The 18637-nt window shown below is 38.3% G+C and overlaps 1 protein-coding gene across 1 annotated transcript; it reads left to right on the top strand.

Moving 5' to 3' along the window:
- The first annotated feature begins 924 nt into the window (after nt 1-924).
- Nucleotides 925-5080, top strand: LOC134670614 (uncharacterized). Its single transcript, XM_063528414.1, has 2 exons — nt 925-1345; nt 1630-5080. Exon 2 carries the CDS (start codon nt 1716-1718, stop codon nt 3849-3851), a length of 2136 nt encoding a protein of 711 aa, XP_063384484.1. The 5' UTR covers nt 925-1345; nt 1630-1715; the 3' UTR covers nt 3852-5080.
- The last annotated feature ends 13557 nt before the right edge of the window (nt 5081-18637 follow it).

Here is an 18637-nt window from a genome sequence, read left to right as displayed (position 1 = left end):
AATAACTTAAGCTGTTATTTAAATGGGGGCCAAATCTTTAAGGAAATGTGAAGTTTGTAGTGGGTGTGTAAGAAGACTAACTACTGACGCATTTTTGGCCAAATTTCCAACTTGATCCGAACAGGTCGGTAAACTGATGTTTGTATGCAATATTTTAATTTTTTACTTTGAGTTGTTAACAGTTACTAATTTAATTAGTTTTAGTCGTGTACAATCCATGATTAAAACGAAAATATTTTGTGAATAAAGTATTTTTAAGTAAAAAACTAAGTAACCTATGACACGAATAGTGTACGACCAATTTTATCGATAATCTCTTTATTTCAGATGTCGATTATGGGCAAAGCTGAGGAAAAGGAAATGAGGATTTGGCGTATTTATTTACCTATTCAAAAGCTGAATGGAAACAAGTTCATTTGTGGAAATCATTCTCCATCCAGTGCCTTCAATAAAAAGGGACCAGATTAAAAAAGAATGCGCGCGAATTCAGCATATTGTAATATGCCTACTTGAATAATAAACTATGTTATTTTTATCATGTAAAATAAAATTGTTTATATATATATATATATAATGTTCTTTTATTTTATTAATAGGTAGTACAGTAGGTAAATACAGCAGCACGTATCGCACATTTATCGATATCGATAAACAGTAGGTACTGGAAGTGTCGAGCCCTAGCGTTGTTTTTTTTGTGTTGGTAGTATTGTGTGGTTTTTCTTTTTTTAACAATTATGGCCTGGATGCGAGATCTTTAAGCCTGTATTTGGTGTGTTGGGATATGTACGTTCATAATTCGGTTCGAGGATTGTTCGAGAGTGCCGACTCTTAAAACGTAGTGATTATATGCTCTTTGGTCATACCAAAAGTTAACATTGTATTCGTATTCTATCCAGCGTTCATTTCGTATCGCTTCTTCCAGTCGTTCTTAGTACAAAATATTGCTGTCCTTGAGCACTGTGCCAAGATGTACTTAGCTATTTCTCCCAATATTTCCTAGGTGGCGTTGAATCTTAATGTCCCTATGAAAATGTAACATTTGAACCTTATTACAACGCCAATAGATATTTTTTACATTAAATATTTCATGGAATAAAAAAATATTTTGTCTGTGTCCCCAACAAAGAACAAAATCGTAACTACCTTGCGTTGCTATATGAAAATAAACCTTAAAGTGAGTGTGTTACATTTTATTTCACTTAATTTGGTTCGACTTATTGTAACTATTAGAACGAATGATAGCAACTGCGCGGGGGGGAGACCGCTAGCCGGATCAGTCGCGTCACAGTCGTTGAGAGAGGTGCGTGTGTTTATTGCGTGGCCGCTGAGTTACCGCTGTCGAAAGGTACGTACTGACGATATTTACATTATTGTTATTTTAATACGCAGCTAGTCATGTTTTGTTTCTATCAGTGTTAGAATATTTGCATTTTGTTATTCTTTTTAGTGAATATTTACAACGAAGTCAAATATTTACAACTGCGTAACTGCTACACTGCGTTACTAGAAAAAAGTAACGCAGTTGTTGTAAAGGTAACGCAGTTGCGTTTAATGCGTTTTTTATTATTTTTGATGTTAGAAATATGTTATTAAGACCGAAATGCAAAAATACTCTTTCTTTCTTCACAGAAAGAAGCTTCTACACTAAATGGCGTTAACGAACGCAGAAAAGCAACGTCGTTATAGGCTTAAATTGAAGTTGGACCCTATAAAAAATGCTGAAGCAAAAAAAACATCTTGAAAGGTACCACGCAAATAAAAAACTTGTAAAAGATATGACAGAGCGTGAACACAGAAATATCAAGCGTAAATGGAAGACTGCGAACAAGAAACGACGAGAACGTCAAAAGTGTGCTCAACAAATTATGAACATTACACCGGCGTCCAGCCCACGGTCAGGAACTCCAGTTTCACCGAGATCTAGAGGCCGAAGACAAATACGAAGAGATCGCTCTGCAGTCTACAGAAAAAATCTGAAAATTCAGGAAAAACTCGAAAAGATGAAACGGCTGTGCGATAAATACAAAAAGAGATACCAACGAGCTAAAACCACAATCAAAGACACGAAAAAAGTAAATAAGCTTAACCAAAACAAGTATTCAATGTTATCTAATGCAATCAAAGACCATTACAAAAGTTTGAAGTCAGTGAGAGAGAAGAAAGCCTTAAAACGAATTTTCCAAGGAGAAGGCATAGCCAAGTCTAAAATGAAGATTAGTATTATACGCGAGACTTTGGGCATTGATCAGATGAAAGCGATGAAACGACAGAATAACGCTTCAGGGAAAAAGCTTCTGGTTGATAATATTAAAAGCTTTTTTGACCGTGATGATGTTTCTAGAGCTACGGCGGGTAAACGGGAAACTGTCACATTTAAAAAAATAAAAATGCAGAAGCGCTATTTACTGGACACGATGAAAGGCCTATTTCGTTCATTCAAAAAAGAAAACCCAGAACTGAGATGTTCTTATTCATATTTCATAAAAAATAGGCCTTTTTACGTAAAACCGCCTTCAGTTGCTGGAAGAGAGACTTGCCTATGCAAGACACATACAAATGCGCAGTATATTATAGATGCTCTTCACAAAACAAGAGTCCTTGCCACCTCAAACATGAACGAACTTATCGCTAGCACAGTATGCTCGACATATAACAAAGCTTGTATGACTGGCAATTGTAAAGATTGTAAGACAAAAGAAATACTTTTTAGGGAAACAACAGGTAATCTCGGATTAGTGAAATGGGCTCATTGGATAAGGAAATCGGAAATGATTGAAAAATCAGGCAAAAAAGTAAAAGTTACTAAAAACGTAAAGGAAATAGCTGAAGGAACAGTTGAAGAATTGATAGGAAACTTAAAACAAACTATGATACAATTAAAGAAACATGTTTACAACATTAAAGTACAGTGCAAGAGTTATCGAAATGCTATAGATAATTTGAATAATAACGAAGTCGTTCTGCATGTCGACTTTAGCGAAAACTATAACTGTAAGCATTTTGAAGAGGTGCAGTCCCACCATTTTGGCGGATCAAGAAAGCAAGTAACTTTACATACAGGAGTTATGTACACAAAACCTGAAGGACATAACAAGCCAACTGTAAATTCATTTTGTACCATTTCTGCGAATAATTCCCATAACCCTGCCTCCATTTGGGCACACCTACATCCAATTATTCGCGAAATACAACACAACAACCGTCATATAACTACAGTTCACTTTTTCTCCGATGGACCAGCTACTCAATACCGGCAGAAGCAAAATTTTTATTTCATTAGTCACAGACTATTCAGCGAATACAATTTCATCCGCGTTACATGGAATTTCTTTGAAGCTGGTCATGGAAAAGGGGCTGCTGATGGCGTTGGTGGCTACCTCAAACGCACCGCAGATGAAAAAGTAGCTGCTGGTTCCGATATTTCTGATGCAGAAGCTCTTTATTACACTTTGAAGGATTTGAGCAAGGTTCAAATGTACTTACTGACTGAAAGCGACATTCAAATCGTTGAAAAAGCACTACCTAAAAACCTAGTGCCACTCCAGGGTACTATGCAAGTACATCAAGTTTTTACTGACACTCCCGGTGAACTTCAATACAGAGACCTCAGTTGCTTTTGCGAAAGGGGTTTTTGCCGTTGCATGAATCCAAAAACATATCAGCCTGTTCCTGTTCCTGTCATTAATACACTTAGAGAAGATATTCTTTCGTTTGAATTGGATGAGGAATCAGTCCTAGATGACATTTCTAATGTCGTTGCCGTACCTAGAAGATCATATTATAATACGGTTTATTCCTCATCTTCCAACTCTGACGACGAACCTTTAGCCAACCATCGGTTTCTAATATAAACGAAATGCAGCTATACTGGGTCAAGCAAATCTTGTCAGTAGCAAACGGCGGCAAATTTGAAAAATCGCGGGTTAGCAACACTGTGTTCGAATAATTCGAAAATCGCGTGTCATCTGTGTTTTATCTGTGGAATGTGGATCGCGAATGACAGCCATCATCTTTGTTTACATTCTGAATCGATTCTATTTCAAGAGATATTTCTGCTGTGTCACCATTAAATATCAATATATTCAATAAAATTGTGCTTAATCAAAGCTAAGGTGCCTACAATGCCTACAGTTCCAACTGATAAATCTAATAAAATATTAAAATCCAATAGGACATCTATCTGCTGAAGCAATGATTTTATTCATTACATTCTTGTTTAACGGCATATTCCACTTCTAATTTTATTTTGAGATCTTCAAATTCACCACACACCGCTTTTAAATTGTCCGTCCATACCATTTAATAACAATTTCAAACATTTTCAATAGAGAATCCACGAGTGACAATTTGAATTGACGTACGTAACAGGGCGCGCTCAGCGGAAAAAAAAGTTTTGGTTCAATGTACATTGTACATTGCTGCTTTTCTTAGCGCAATACTACTCTTTGAGTGTTGCCCTACTTTAGTTTGCTTTACATTGCTACTGACAAGATTTGCTTGACGCACTATAATTGAAAAGGAAAATGTTCATCCTTCAAAAATATCTGACGGTGTCCATGTTTTAATAAAAGTGTCTTCTGTCAAAGACAAACACTACACTTACCTCGGCGTTGCTAAAAGTGAAGTCGATGAAGAAGGAGACGTAGAAATTATGTTTTACAAGATGGTAGATAAAACTGGCAAAAGATTCAAAGCAGTGGAGACTGATATTTCTTACGAGCCTTACGATAACATCTTGGAAATTGTTCCTAACCCTAAAGTTATCGTAAAAGGTAAAAGGGTATATTTTCATTACGATGAAGCAATTAACGTACTTATATGAAAAGTAAGACTGAATTATTTGTATTTAATTTGCTAAGTTTGTTGTTTTTGAAGTTATTTGAGTTACTTGATACTATATCACGTCATAAGAAGTAATATTTTGTTTTGTTTAATCATTATAACAGATCTCTATAGAAAGTACAAAGTATAGTATGTAAGAAAATACAACTGTGTTACTAAGCTTACTACTGCGTTACTTTTGTGTCCCTTTGATTATTGTAGTAATTTCAGTAATACATGGGCTTCTAGTGATCTTAAATGCCTGAACCTCTTACGTACGTATTATTGATCAAAAGTGGAAGGTTATGCCATTAGGTGGTATTAAATATAAGTTGTTTTTTGTTATTAATAGGAAAGTTTATGTTTTAAAATGACACTTTGGTAACGCAGTAATCTTAATTATTAAGAATACTCCATGAAACTGATTATTTCTGTGATTTAACTTACTAAGAGCTAAATGTAAGCGTTACAGTTTAAAACTGCCATATTGAAAAGTCTGATTGTGCAATTTAATTAAAAAAGTTAATTTTGTAAAAAAGTAACGCTGTTGTTTAATTTCTTGACACCTTGATATATTAGTTGCCAGAAATATAATAAACTCATTAAAACTATCGCTGCAGAGGTATGTATATTATAAATCGAACTATAACTAATCTATATTTACCTAAAAAAACAAAGAAATTTAATATTTTATTTTTATTTTTTATCGAAATTTGTATGCTCGGATTAGGCATTAAAAAGTATTTTGGCCCAATTATTGCAATATACTCGCCTCTTTAGATTTGCCCAAAAATCTTCTATAGGGCGAAGTTGCGGAACATTAGGTGGATTTGATGTCTTCGGTACGTATGGGATGTTTAACTCCGCCATTTTGCTAAGGGTTTTTTTGGAATAATGGCTTGAGGCTAAGTCTGGCCCAAACACTACATTTTCTCCTCTATGACTCGTATTTATGAAATCCCGCACTAATGGCAAACAACACTCTATTTAGCGGTCGGCGTTCACAGCTAAACCTGACTCGAAAGAATACATTCCGCGTCGACTCGAATAATCATCAACATATTTTTATCATCTGACGAAAGATTTTGTTACTGCTTTATATATAAAATATAAAGCTGCATAAATTTGGAGGACTCGACTTTCATTTCTCCGTCCGCATAGCGCATCCCTGCCCAAGTTTGGTAAGAACCTCGGTATCCTCTATAGCACCCAGAGTGCAATAAATTCAAAAAACCTCTCTTCTTTATCGGGTCACTCTTGACAGAGCGGTCGTGGTCATCATTGGAAGTCTCCCTTTGTCACACGTTTGACGGCTCGCCTCCACTCCTCCCTGACGGCTGCGCGTTTAGCGCATTCGTGCAAGGGGCCGTCCATTGCTGCCTTTATTTGGTCCGTCCACCTCATGGGCCTACAGAAACCTACAGGCTTACTAAGGGGCTGTGTAAAGAGATAATAGAAAAACTGAAACCCTACAGCAAAGATGCCGAAAGAACATCTAATTTAAACGTCGAAATAAAGGTTTGTTTGTCAGTCATGAATTGCTTTTGCTTATTCCTAGTAAGGGTGCAATGTTCTATTCTGGCTCAGCTAAAACTAACCAAGTCAAGACGCGAGTTGTTCAGTGTTACATCATCAACAGTGGTATATTTTACCTGTGCCTATGTGAATAGTTATCGAATATATCTAAGCATATAACAAAACGCAATGCATGACAGTTACAGCAAATGTCACTTGATACATAGTTCCGTATCCGTCTATATTGCTATCTCTCTCTTTCCTAATGGCCGTTCTACTGAATACTGTTATGCGCGATATGATAATTGTATTAATTCTAATTAAGGCAATCCTGACCTGCAAATGGTGCGTATTATTGTAATAAAAGCTCTTTATTTGTGCAACATAGAGTGGAGTTTATTTTAAAGAGATTCCTCCAGACCAGCCCAAGTGTGCAGTACACCAACCTCCACGCCGATGCTGCGCCGGTCCACCGCGACCTTCTCAATAGGTTCTGCGCCCAGATTAGAACCTTGGTGTCAATTGGAGGACATAAATATCGCACCCACTACTCTCTATCCTACTTTGAAGAATGACTGGAGACGAAAATGTTTTGCCAGCGCAGGACGGAGCCGGCGCGGCCATCATGGCGCCGCCTCCCGCTGTTTCGGCTGTCCCCATGACGGGCTCGGCATCTTTACTGCACCATATGGAGAAGCTACAAGGACAAGCAAACTTCCATTCTTGGAAATTCGCGATTAAAATGGCATTGATTTTGGAAGGTTTATGGGACTGTGTGACTGGTGTAGTGACGGACGCTGCGCGCGACCAAAGGGCGCTGGCGCGCATTGCACTTAGTCTGCACCCATCTCTATATCAATATGTTACCAGGCACGAGTGCCAAGCAAGCGTGGGATAATCTTAGAAATATATTTGAAGACAGAGGGCTTTATCGTCAAATTGTTTTGCTACGTGAACTACACAAGGCCAGCTACGCCGATCACGCCGGTATGAACGCGTATATTATCGATCATACTATGAAATTAGTACAACAACTGGCGGATATCGGAAAAACAATTGAAGATAGTGAAGTGGCAGAACTGCAAAGTCCAGGCCCCAATTTCACATCGGTGACAGGTGCGACGAATTGTAAAATCACTATTGCTGACGTCACAGGCATCCATGGGCTACGATTACCACTTACCATCGGGCGGGCCGTATTCCTGTTTGCCACCATCATTGTATTATTAAAAAAAACTTTATTATATCGGAAAAAAACAGATATTTCTCCTACAAAATTTCTGACAATTGTCAAAGATTTAGAAGAATTGTAGGTAATTCTTGACAGGTAATGAGTTATATGTAGGAATTTCGTGACAATTGTAGTGTTTCTTGTGACAATTGTCATAAACTTAGCAAGAGAAATATCTGTTTTTTTCCAATATCATAAAGTTTTTTTAATAATACAATGATGGTGGCAAACAGGAATACGGCCCGCCCGATGGTAAGCGGTAACCGTAGTTCATGGATGCCTGTGACGTCAGCAACAGTGATTTTACAATTCGTCGCACCTGTCACGTTGGTGAAACAGGGGCCTGGAAGCTAACATGTTCATCTGAGACTGCTTTTGTTTCTAAAGTACAGTTCAAAGCAAAGAAGAAGTTCACGTGTACTTACTGTCACAAGGAGGGCCACGTCAAATCCAAGTGCTTCAAACTGAAAAGAGATAAGAAGCAGAAAGAGGATCCCATGATGCCAGCCGCGTTCCTGGTCTCCCAGCTAGACGTTTACATAGATTTCGGATCGAGCTGACATTTGTTTAATGATAAAAACTGTTTTAATTCTATAAAGAAAGGACAATCTTCAGTGGCTAATAATAGCAAAGTGCTGTGTGAAGGCACCGGCGATGTTAAAATAAGGATATTAGACAAGGTACTTACTTTGAATAATACTTTGTATGTGCTCCAACTGTCTTGTAATTTAGTCTGTTCTGCTAGTGAAATTAATGGGATCTATAAATTAAATGAGTTAGACAAAGGAATGCACAAACAGGAGCACTCTTTGTTCCTGCAGGATAGGCAGGACACACCGAGTGCCACAGTTGTTGCTCAGCGGTCTGATATGTCACGATGGCATTCTAGGCTTTGTCATAGGGATAGACTTGCATGTGGTGTTATGTTCCAGGATGGCGAAACACTTGAAGAGTGTGTACCATACCTTGAAGGGAAGATGGCGAAGACTCGAAGGTGGTAGAACGCGTGCAACTAGACCCTTGGAGCTTGTACACTCCGATGTGGTCGGTCCTATGCCAGTGAGCAGTTTGGGTGGTGCAAAAATTGCTGTCACCTTCACAGATGACTACTCGAGGAAATCCTACTGCTACTTAATGAAACATAAGTCAGAGATAAATGGAACACCGGCAGTGACCAGGAGTCCTCCGATGACTGCTCGGCGGGTGCAGCGGGTGAAGATCCTGTAACGCCACCTCACACGGCTTCATCTAGAGGCGAAGGGTTAGCTGCGGAGTCCAAGCCTGTACGTTGTATTAGGGCAGTAGTGGCAGTACCTCCAAAACGGTATGAGGATTATGATTTATCTATGCTCGCTCAAACTGTACTTGAAGACGAACCACAGTCTTATGATGAGGCAATGGCGAGCCGTCATCGTGATGAGTGGTTAAACTCGATGAAAAGTGAGTACAACTCTTTAATAAATAACTGTTAGAAAAAAAAATCCCATTCTTGTCTATGCTCCTTTCTTATAAAAAGCTGGATGACCATAGACTCTTCCCTTTTTATATCAATCCCGCCTTTAGATGTAAGTCACCTGTGTCGTCCTAAATAATTTTAATTTAATCTTCAACTCCGAATTTACAGTCGTTGTGTAATCATAACATCATACCATGTACATGTGAATATAATAATAATTGTGCATGACAGAGGATTGTTTGATTTGTGTCCGCCACCATTAGAGAAAACCTTCCTGTGCATCCTGAACTTTGCTGAAAGGTTATGGGCCCAGACAATAAAAGGTTACTGTTTTATCCCAGGAAGGGTTTAGAAATAAGAATAACAGGACCTGTGTGTATTCGTGTAGAATAAAACTTAATTGTTGTCGACTTGCACGATCACGCGGTGACATAACCTCAAACATCCTCAAAATGGCGGAATCACAGTCAAATCATTTTACTACTCATGCTACTTCAATTGAAAAGCTAAATGGTCTCGATAATTATTTATCCTAGAAATTTGCTGTAAAGATGATGCTGACGTTGGAAAGCCTGTGGGGCTGCGTCGATGGTACGGATACGGACGGCGGCAAGGACGCGAGAGCGCTGGCGCGCATCTGCCTGTCAGTTCAACCCAGCTTATATCAGTTAGTAAGAGACTGTACTACTTCTAAAGACGCCTGGAAGAAGCACGCTGACGCCTTTGAAGATAAAGGACTTTACAGGAAAGTGCTCCTACTAAGACAATTACACAGAGTCGAGTACCACAATTTCTCCTGTATGTCTGAGTATATAGAAGGTGTGATGAAGCTCGTCGCCCAACTTTCTGATATAGGGAAGACTATTGAAGACGGTGAAGTAGCCGAAATATTGCTCTCCGGATTGCCCGAAGAATACAATGTTCTAGTATCTGGTTTGGAAACTGCTGGATTAACAAACACACTTACTAGTGAGATCGTCCGTACACGTCTGTTACAAGAAGATCATCGAAAAAGCCACATTCAGAACAACAATGACACTTCGACAGCATATATGATTAAGAAGAAGAACACCAAGCTTTTCTGAAACGTGAGGAAGCGAAGACAAATAAGGAAGATCACACTCTGTATGCTGCAGCCTACTCCGCTTGCACCTCAGAAGACTTCATCGTTGATAGTGGCGCAACAGTCCACCTGGCGGGAAATCAAGAACTCCTTCAAGAAACAAAAAAGAAGAAATGTTTGATATCCATTGCTAATGGAGAACAGCTTAGCAGTGAGCTTATAGGTAAAGTTCCTCTTAATAAGAAATCTTGTATAGATAATGTCGTTTTTGTGCCACAGCTGGCAAGTAATTTATTATCAGTTAATCAAATTACTGAAAAAAATTGCATTGTTGTTTTTGATAAAAAATCCTGTAAGATTTATAAAGAAAATTTATGTAAAATCACAGGCAACTGTTTCTTATCTGCTAATAAGTATAATGAATGGGCTTTATAGACTTAAGTTGCAAGAGCAGCACATTCCCGAATTAGATCACTCACAGCGTCCCTTCACCCTAGGCAGGGACCACAGAGTGCCAACGCTGCTGTGCCTGCGCCAATGCATTTATGGCATAGACGTTTGGCGCACCTGCATCGCGACGCAATGTACGTACTGGGTGGTGATGGTAATCAGTGTGTTGGTGTCGTTTTTCAGCCTAAGGACCACTTGCCAAGCAGCTGCGTGCCGTGCCTTACTGGGAAGATGTCTGTGACATCTGTTCCCAGGCAAGGAAGCGGCCTTGCTGTCAAACCACTGGAGCTGATCCACAGTGACGTGTGTGGCCCGATGCAAGTCAGCACTTGGAATGGAGCCCGCTACTTGCTCACATTCACAGATGACTGCACTAGGAAAAGCTTCGGTTATCTCATGAAGAATAAGTCGGAAGTAAGTTCCCATCGGTAAATCGACTACATCTTATCAAATAAGCCAAAATGGTTTCAAAACGTCGAGGTAATCAAAACTGCTTATCCATCTGACCATAGATTAGTCAGAGGTACGGTTAAGCTCGAGCACAATAAAAAGAGCAGAATAAATTACAATAGATTACCCAAAAGCTCATTAAAAACCGAGACTGAAATAAATGCATACATAGAGTCATTAGAACACGCCAAGGCCGATCTCTTTGACTATGACGCCAACACAACGGTACAAAACTACCACGACAGTATTGTAAACGTCATCGAACGAAGCCTTGAAAAAGCACATGAAGCAAGTAAAAATATACCTAAAAAATCTATCATTACTGACCGGACAAAAATGTTAATAAAACGCAGGCAAGAGCTACAAAATATCAAACCAAAAACTTCATTAATTAAGAAAGAACTAAGTGCACTCTATAAACTCACAAAAGCATATATAAGAAATGACTACAAAACACATAGACAGGAAGTTATTAAAAAACATCTTGCTCTATCAGGAAGTATCAAAAAAGCGTATAAAGAACTGACAACACACAAAAACTGGATCGAAGGAGTCAAAGCCTCGGGAAAAACAACGCAAAACAGGAGCGATATTTTAATGGTAGCAAGCAATTTTTATAGAGCACTCTACAAAGAAAAACTGCCCATAAATGACTGCCAATGTGAACAAGACTCAAACTATAACGTAGTCGAAGTTGAAGAAATCACCGAAACAGAAGTGATACAACAAATCAAAAAACTAAAATTAGAAAAGAGTCCCGGGCCCGACAGAATTACCAACGAGGCGATCAAGCAAGCCGCAAAAGCTCTGGCTCATCCGCTTGCACATCTATTTAACATGGTAATAAAAACCGCCCAAACACCTAATCAGTGGTCAGAGTCGAATATTATTCTTTTATACAAAAAGGGTGATCCTGAAGACATTGGAAATTATCGACCCATAAGCTTACTTCCGAGTCTCTACAAACTTTTCTCTTCAATAATTGATAAAAGAATAAGCAAGACCGTAGAAAAGAACCAACCAATAGAACAGGCGGGTTTTAGAAGCGGGTTTTCTACTATAGACCATGTTCATACTGTAGAGCTCCTAATTGAAAAATATCAAGAGTTTAGAAGGCCATTGTATATCGCTTTTATAGACTACCAGAAAGCTTTCGATACTCTTTCTCACTCTTCTATATGGGAATCACTGAAAGCTCAACATGTAGAGACTCAATATATTAATGTGCTAAAATATCTGTACAAAAATAGTATAAGTAGAGTGCACCTAGAGACGATCGGCCCGCCCATACGAATTGAAAGGGGCGTACGACAGGGCGATCCTATATCCCCAAAGTTATTTATTGCAGTTTTAGAATCAATAATAAGAAAACTAAACTTGACTCATATGGGCATACGAATAAATGGCAAATACCTTCACCACCTTAGATTTGCTGATGACATCCTGCTCGTTTCTGAACGGTTCTCGGAAATAGACTACATGATACGTACTTTACAGACAGCTAGCAGAGAGACGGGACTTGAAATAAATTTTAATAAGACAAAAATCATGACAAATAGCAAAAAAATTCCACTTATTATAGAAGGCATCGAAATAGAATACGTTAATGATTTCATATATCTTGGCAAACAAATTTCTTTCGACAGAAGCAACAATGAACGTGAAGTAGAGAGAAGGATAAAGATTACGTGGAATAAATTTTGGAGTCATAAAGAAGTACTCAAGAGTAAACACTTACCGATTAATTTTAAAAGGAAGATTATGGATTCGTGTCTGCTTCCATCACTTACATATGGCGCACAAACTTGGAAATTCTCGAATAATGTAAAAAACAAAATAAGGACATGTCAGAGAAGCATGGAACGCAGTATTACAAACATAAAGAAGATACAAAAAATTAGACATACACTGATTAGGAAAAAAACAAATGTGATAGACGCACTAGATTATGCAAAAAAGTTGAAATGGAAGTGGGCAGGCCACGTCGCACGGATGGTGGACAAAAGATGGACAAACCAGATAACTAAAAAAAAAACCCAGATAAGTAGAAAAAAAAAATAATAATAATAAAAAAAAAAAAAAACTACGTGGCCCGGACCAATAGGCAAACGTAGAGTTGGAAGACCTTACATGCGATGGTCGGATGACATTGCAAAAATCGCTGGACAAAAGTGGACTCTAACAGCACAAGACAGATCTAACTGGCACTCTCTGGAGGAGGCCTTTACCCGAGAAGGGGTTCTTGCTACGTAGGAAATTAGGAATATGCTTATTGGTATTTTAATTTAATTTTTTGTGAAAAATAATGACATTACGAATTATTATTTATTACTATTTTACTATCATAATTATAATGTTTATTCCTCTTTAAACTAAGTTGACTTTGTAACTACTTTGCAAGAAATAAAAGGCTTTTTTATTTTTATTTTATTTAAGTTCCCATTTTATTGATTTTAAAAATATGGTAGAAAAACAGACTGGGTTGCATATTAAAATCTTACGTAGTGATTGTGGTACAGAATATTGCAATAGTCATTTGTCAAGTTTTCTTAAACGTCATGGTATAATTGATCAAACGACTGTCCCAACCCACACCAAAATGGTCTATCGGAGAGATTAAATTTAACAATTCTTTCAAAAGCTAGGGCTATGTTGCAGGAAAGTGGTTTGGATGATCGTTACTGGGGTGAAGCTGTGATGACAGCAATTTATTTTAAAAATAGGTCCCCTAGTAAATCATTATCAAATAAAATTCCTGAATGTGAGTGGACTGGGTCTAAGATTGATCTGAGTCATTTGCGCGTCTTTGGCTGCATAGCATATTCCCATGTACCACATCAGAAAAGGCGTAAACTTGACGCTAAGGCTAAACAATATATATTTGTTGGTTATGGTGAAACATGTAAAGGCTATAGATTAATTGATCCTAATAATCCTCACAGGGTTATTTACTCACGAAGTGTAGCTTTCTTAGAGGATAAATTTATGGATAAGACACCAGTTATAAGGCGGGATAAAGAGCATTTTATTATACATGATCAATTAAATTTTACCAATTTTAATAATAAATCTTGTCATATTTTACGGAATAACGAAAATTTGATTTTAAATGATATAAATAATGATCATGTAGTTAGTGATAACTGTGATACTAGTGTTAATGAGAACTGTGATATTAGTGATAAGTCTAACATAAGCTCTAAAAATGTTTCAGATGCGGGAGCAACGCCCAATGCGCAATCTCCGCTCTCTGACCAGTACCTGTCGCTCGATGAAGATGGTGGTGATGAGGGTGACGTGAACCTGCACTCAGACACTCCATCCTCGCTGCCAGACCCATCACTTCGAGGAGGAGAGTCGACTTCATCGGTTGCTGCCGATGCGTCGACGTCTCGCCCCGTTCGCAGTACGAGAGGTATTTTCCCAGAGAGGTTTAATGATTTTGAACTGTTATCGCTATATGTCACTGATAGTTATGGAGAAGAACCACAAACATACTCCGAGGCTATCAATTCCCCTGCAAAACATGAATGGCTTACAGCCATGAGAATTGAACTTGATTCTATGGTTAAAAATAATGTATGGGAACTGGTAGACCGGCCTATGAATCAGAATGTTGTTAAAAATAAGTGGGTCTTTAAAAGAAAATTAGATACTGCGGGTAATCTTGTTAGATACAAAGCTCGTTGAGTTGCCTGTGGTTACAGTCAAAAGGAGGGTAAAGATTTTTCAGATATCTATGCACCAGTAGTAAGACATCAAACCCTCAAGACTTTTGTTTAGCATTTCACATCAGCTGGCACTACATATGGATCACATAGACGTCACAACCGCGTTTTTGAACGGTAATCTTGATGAAACGATCTATATGGAGCAACCAGCTGGTTTCAAAACTGATAAAAATAATAATAAAGTATGCTTATTAAGAAAAAGCATATACGGCTTGAAGCAAGCAAGTCGTATGTGGAATGTAAAGATTCAGAAAGTGTTAAGTGAAAATGGCTATAAACAAAGTAAATGTGAGCCTTGTGTTTATGTTAAGAAAACCAAAGAGGAATATATCATCTTAGCATTACTGATTCTAATAAGACTGAGTTACTAATTTTCAAAGCTGGCACAAAAACATACAACATAGTACCACCAGTCATGTTAGGGGGTGTTCAGTTGAAATTAGTAACACAGTTTAAGTACCTGGGGCATTGAATAGAATAGAATAGAATAGAATGTTTTTATTCGTGACAAAACTTATAGATAAAACAACAGGTAATACTATCATGGTCACGAAATGGTCCCGACTCAGCAGGTGCTAGCCTAAAGGCTAGCGCTGGTCTTCCGTCGGGGCCATGGACTATTACGTCTAAATTATAAAAGAACACATTATGACTATAATATTATATAATAAAACTAAAATTACAGTTAATATGACAGTTAAAATGAGTGGCGGTTGTAGAAGAGACGAAAAGCAGTAATACTAGGAATGCGTCAAGGGTGCTTAAATGTAGCTAGTCTCAAGTTTGAGGCACTCTTCGTTTAATTGGTGTTTGAGCATAAACTTTTTTAAAGTTGATTTGAAACTGTGAATGCTTTGCAGGTTCCTAATAGGAGGAGGGATGTTGTTCCAACACTTAGTGGCTGCGTAACGAAAACTGCCGCGGAAGGCTGCTGATGTGTGTCTATGAGTTAGAAGTTGAGTCGCAGATCGCCGACCCCCGCGTGTCTCGGAAATGGACAGCTTCTCGTACAAATAAGTAGGAGCCTGAAGGTTTATTACACCAAAGAGCAAAGAAGCAAGGTGCAGCTTACGGCGGTGGTGCATTTTTAGAATGTTGTGCTGATTAAGGAAAGGTGATACGTGGCCCCGCAATGGAATGCAGAAACAGAAGCGAGCACAGGCGTTTTGGACACGTTGTATAAGTCTTTTGGATTTACAAAGAAGTCTTGGTCCAAATACCGCATCCAAATAATTTAATTTTGATAAAATAAGTGACTCAACTAACCTAACACGCAGTATTTCATTGATGAAAGGTCTAATTTTGTACAACACTTTTAGTTTGTAAAAACACCTCCTTACTACATCAGAAGTATGCTTCTCAAAGCGAAGGCCACTATCCATCAAAAGACCCAGGTTCCGAGCCTCATAGACTTGCTCGATCGGCTCGTCTAATAATGTGACTTTCAAAGTAGGAGTTAAACCAGCCAACTGGTGTTTGCTTCCAAAGATTAGATATTTCGTTTTGTTCGGGTTAAGTAGCAGGCAGTTATCTGAAGCCCATGATGCAATATTACTGAGATCAGAGTTGAGTTTAGCTATAGCATCATCAATATAAGGTGGTTTGCATGAGATGTACACTTGAACATCATCTGCATAGATGTGGTACTTACAGTGTGTGATGCGTGAGCCGATGTCAGCAGAGTATAAAATAAATAGGATCGGGCCAAGGATAGAGCCTTGGGGGACTCCCCTGGTTAATTCAATAGGATCTGAGGTGGATGTAGAACCATCACATTTAATTTTTACATATTGGCTGCGCATATTAAGGTAACTATCAAACCATCTTACAGTTTTGCTATCAAAACCATTGTTCACGTTTTAAATATAAGCATTTTTAAATATTGGCGCCATCAATATATTTACGATGCTTTCCGATTGGATAGCGTAGATCGTTGATCTACGTCTGCGGTCGCTTAGAAAGAGATGCAAGATCTACGCGCAACCTATGCGCGAGCGAGACAACTCACGCCGAAGCTTTAGTCTTCTCGACGACTCCATTTTGAAATCTCAACGTGTTCGCATCGAAATCGTGTATCTCTTACCGTAAATTCTAATGGAATGTCCAAAATTGAACTATTCAGTGTTACATAGTGTTTATTTCGCCGGCCGGCATACAAAACTCTCAAAAACCGTGTGAGGAACGTGAAAGAAGACGCTGCAGTTTCCCAAGACCAAGTGGACTCCAAAGACTCCGACTCCATCATCAGCTCTCAGGTTAGTGGCTGCAGTGTATATCCTTTTCGGTTTAAGCATCGTATCTAACGTGTATGTCGCGCTTCATTCATTGTTTTCATTTTTCAAATTACCCAATTGTAGCAAATCAACCAACAAAACTCGAAAAAGCTACATATTTTATGGTGCCGAAACCAGGGAACTTTAGATTCCATCATTAGTAAAGTAACTTCAAGCAATTTAATACTATTCCCCACCTATTTACGATATTTTGAGTAAAATTGCAACATCCAAAGGCGTAAAATACCTACCCGCCGTTATTATTACTAGCAACGCAATTGCCGAGGTTTTTGTTGAAACTCTGTAAATCAGGTGTTAAAACAGGCGTATATGTGTATGAACAACTTATTACTTCTAAGATTATATAGAAATATTGGTAATTGTTAGCGAAATATTGCAATAATTATTGCAAATCATTCTGGTATAACTCGACCAATTTCAGAAGTCCGTGTAAATACACTACATTTCCGAGAAGTTCATATTGCATTATCGCCTTCCGTATTTAGTCGCGTTGCACACAATCGTAAATCGTGATATTTGTTTGATTTGTTTGAGTTATTTGTGCATCGCAATACGTATAATCCTATATTAACTTATTACTATCGTTTGGGTTATTCGTATAAATCTCGTACGTAGTACAGTATACTCAAGAGAATTCATTTAATTTTACTTTCAAGTACTTACGTGCCTACTTCGTGCTTGCATATTTCGCTGCAAGTGAAACTATTTACATAGTACCTAATTATCCAAGTGTAATTCTGTAGGTAATCATCTAGTTGCGGGTTTAATCCCTGCATAGGCCTATTCGTGTAAGTAACTATAAAACAGCTGTCGATAATCTTGTAGATATTGTAATTTCGAGCGGTCGCGGGGCGTTTACCGTTTTAGGCTTTTGTTTATATACATTCGTGCATAGGTACCTACTTATATGAAAGGCATATTGTCGCGTATTTGTTTACTATAGGTATAGTGTACTCTTAAGGCGTATTACTAGTATTTCACGTATAACTTTACGATACAATATTACTCATTTTATTACGTTACGTACCTTATATAGGTACAGGTACTTACAAGTACAGTCGGAACTATGGCATTGTATAAAAAGAAATCAATTAGAGGAACTAAATCAAAGTCGATAGAAATGGAAGGTTTAACAGTCAACGATTTGCCGGCGTTGCGTCGTATTCGTACACTTGCGTTTAACCGCGTAAAAAAAGCATTAGAGATTGCGCGTCAGGCGAAAAATGACGTAACTTACATCGACTCGTTTCTTGTACATTACTCAGAAGTTAAAAAGCATGCAAGTAAATTTGAAGAGGCTCATGCCGACATTTTGAGCGTTATCGATAGCGACTTGGAGGTTAGGGAGGATGAAATTAGGAGTCAATTTGACGAATGTTATTTTGAAATACTCTCGTTGCATCGGCAACTCGTGGTACCTTCCGATGAACCGAGTCAACCGTCGTACCCCCCAACGAGTAACACCACACAAGCCCGGCTCCCGAAGATCAATCTTCCGAACTTTAGCGGAAATGTCAAACAGTGGTCCGAATTCTACGATATGTTTAATTCACTTATTCATGAAAACAAAGCGTTATCAGATACGGAACGAATGCATTACTTAGTATCTTGTCTGTCGGGCGACGC

This window comes from Cydia fagiglandana, chromosome 14 (assembly GCF_963556715.1).
Source record: "Cydia fagiglandana chromosome 14, ilCydFagi1.1, whole genome shotgun sequence".
Lineage (NCBI taxonomy): Eukaryota > Metazoa > Arthropoda > Insecta > Lepidoptera > Tortricidae > Cydia > Cydia fagiglandana.
The sequence above is the reverse complement of the archived record's forward strand: the minus strand, read 5'-3'. Positions and strand labels throughout refer to the sequence as shown.

Excerpts from the sequence above, each read along its gene's own strand:
- LOC134670614 (XM_063528414.1), top strand. The coding sequence starts at position 1,716 with ATGCTGAAGCAAAAAAAACATCTTGAAAGGTACCACGCAAATAAAAAA.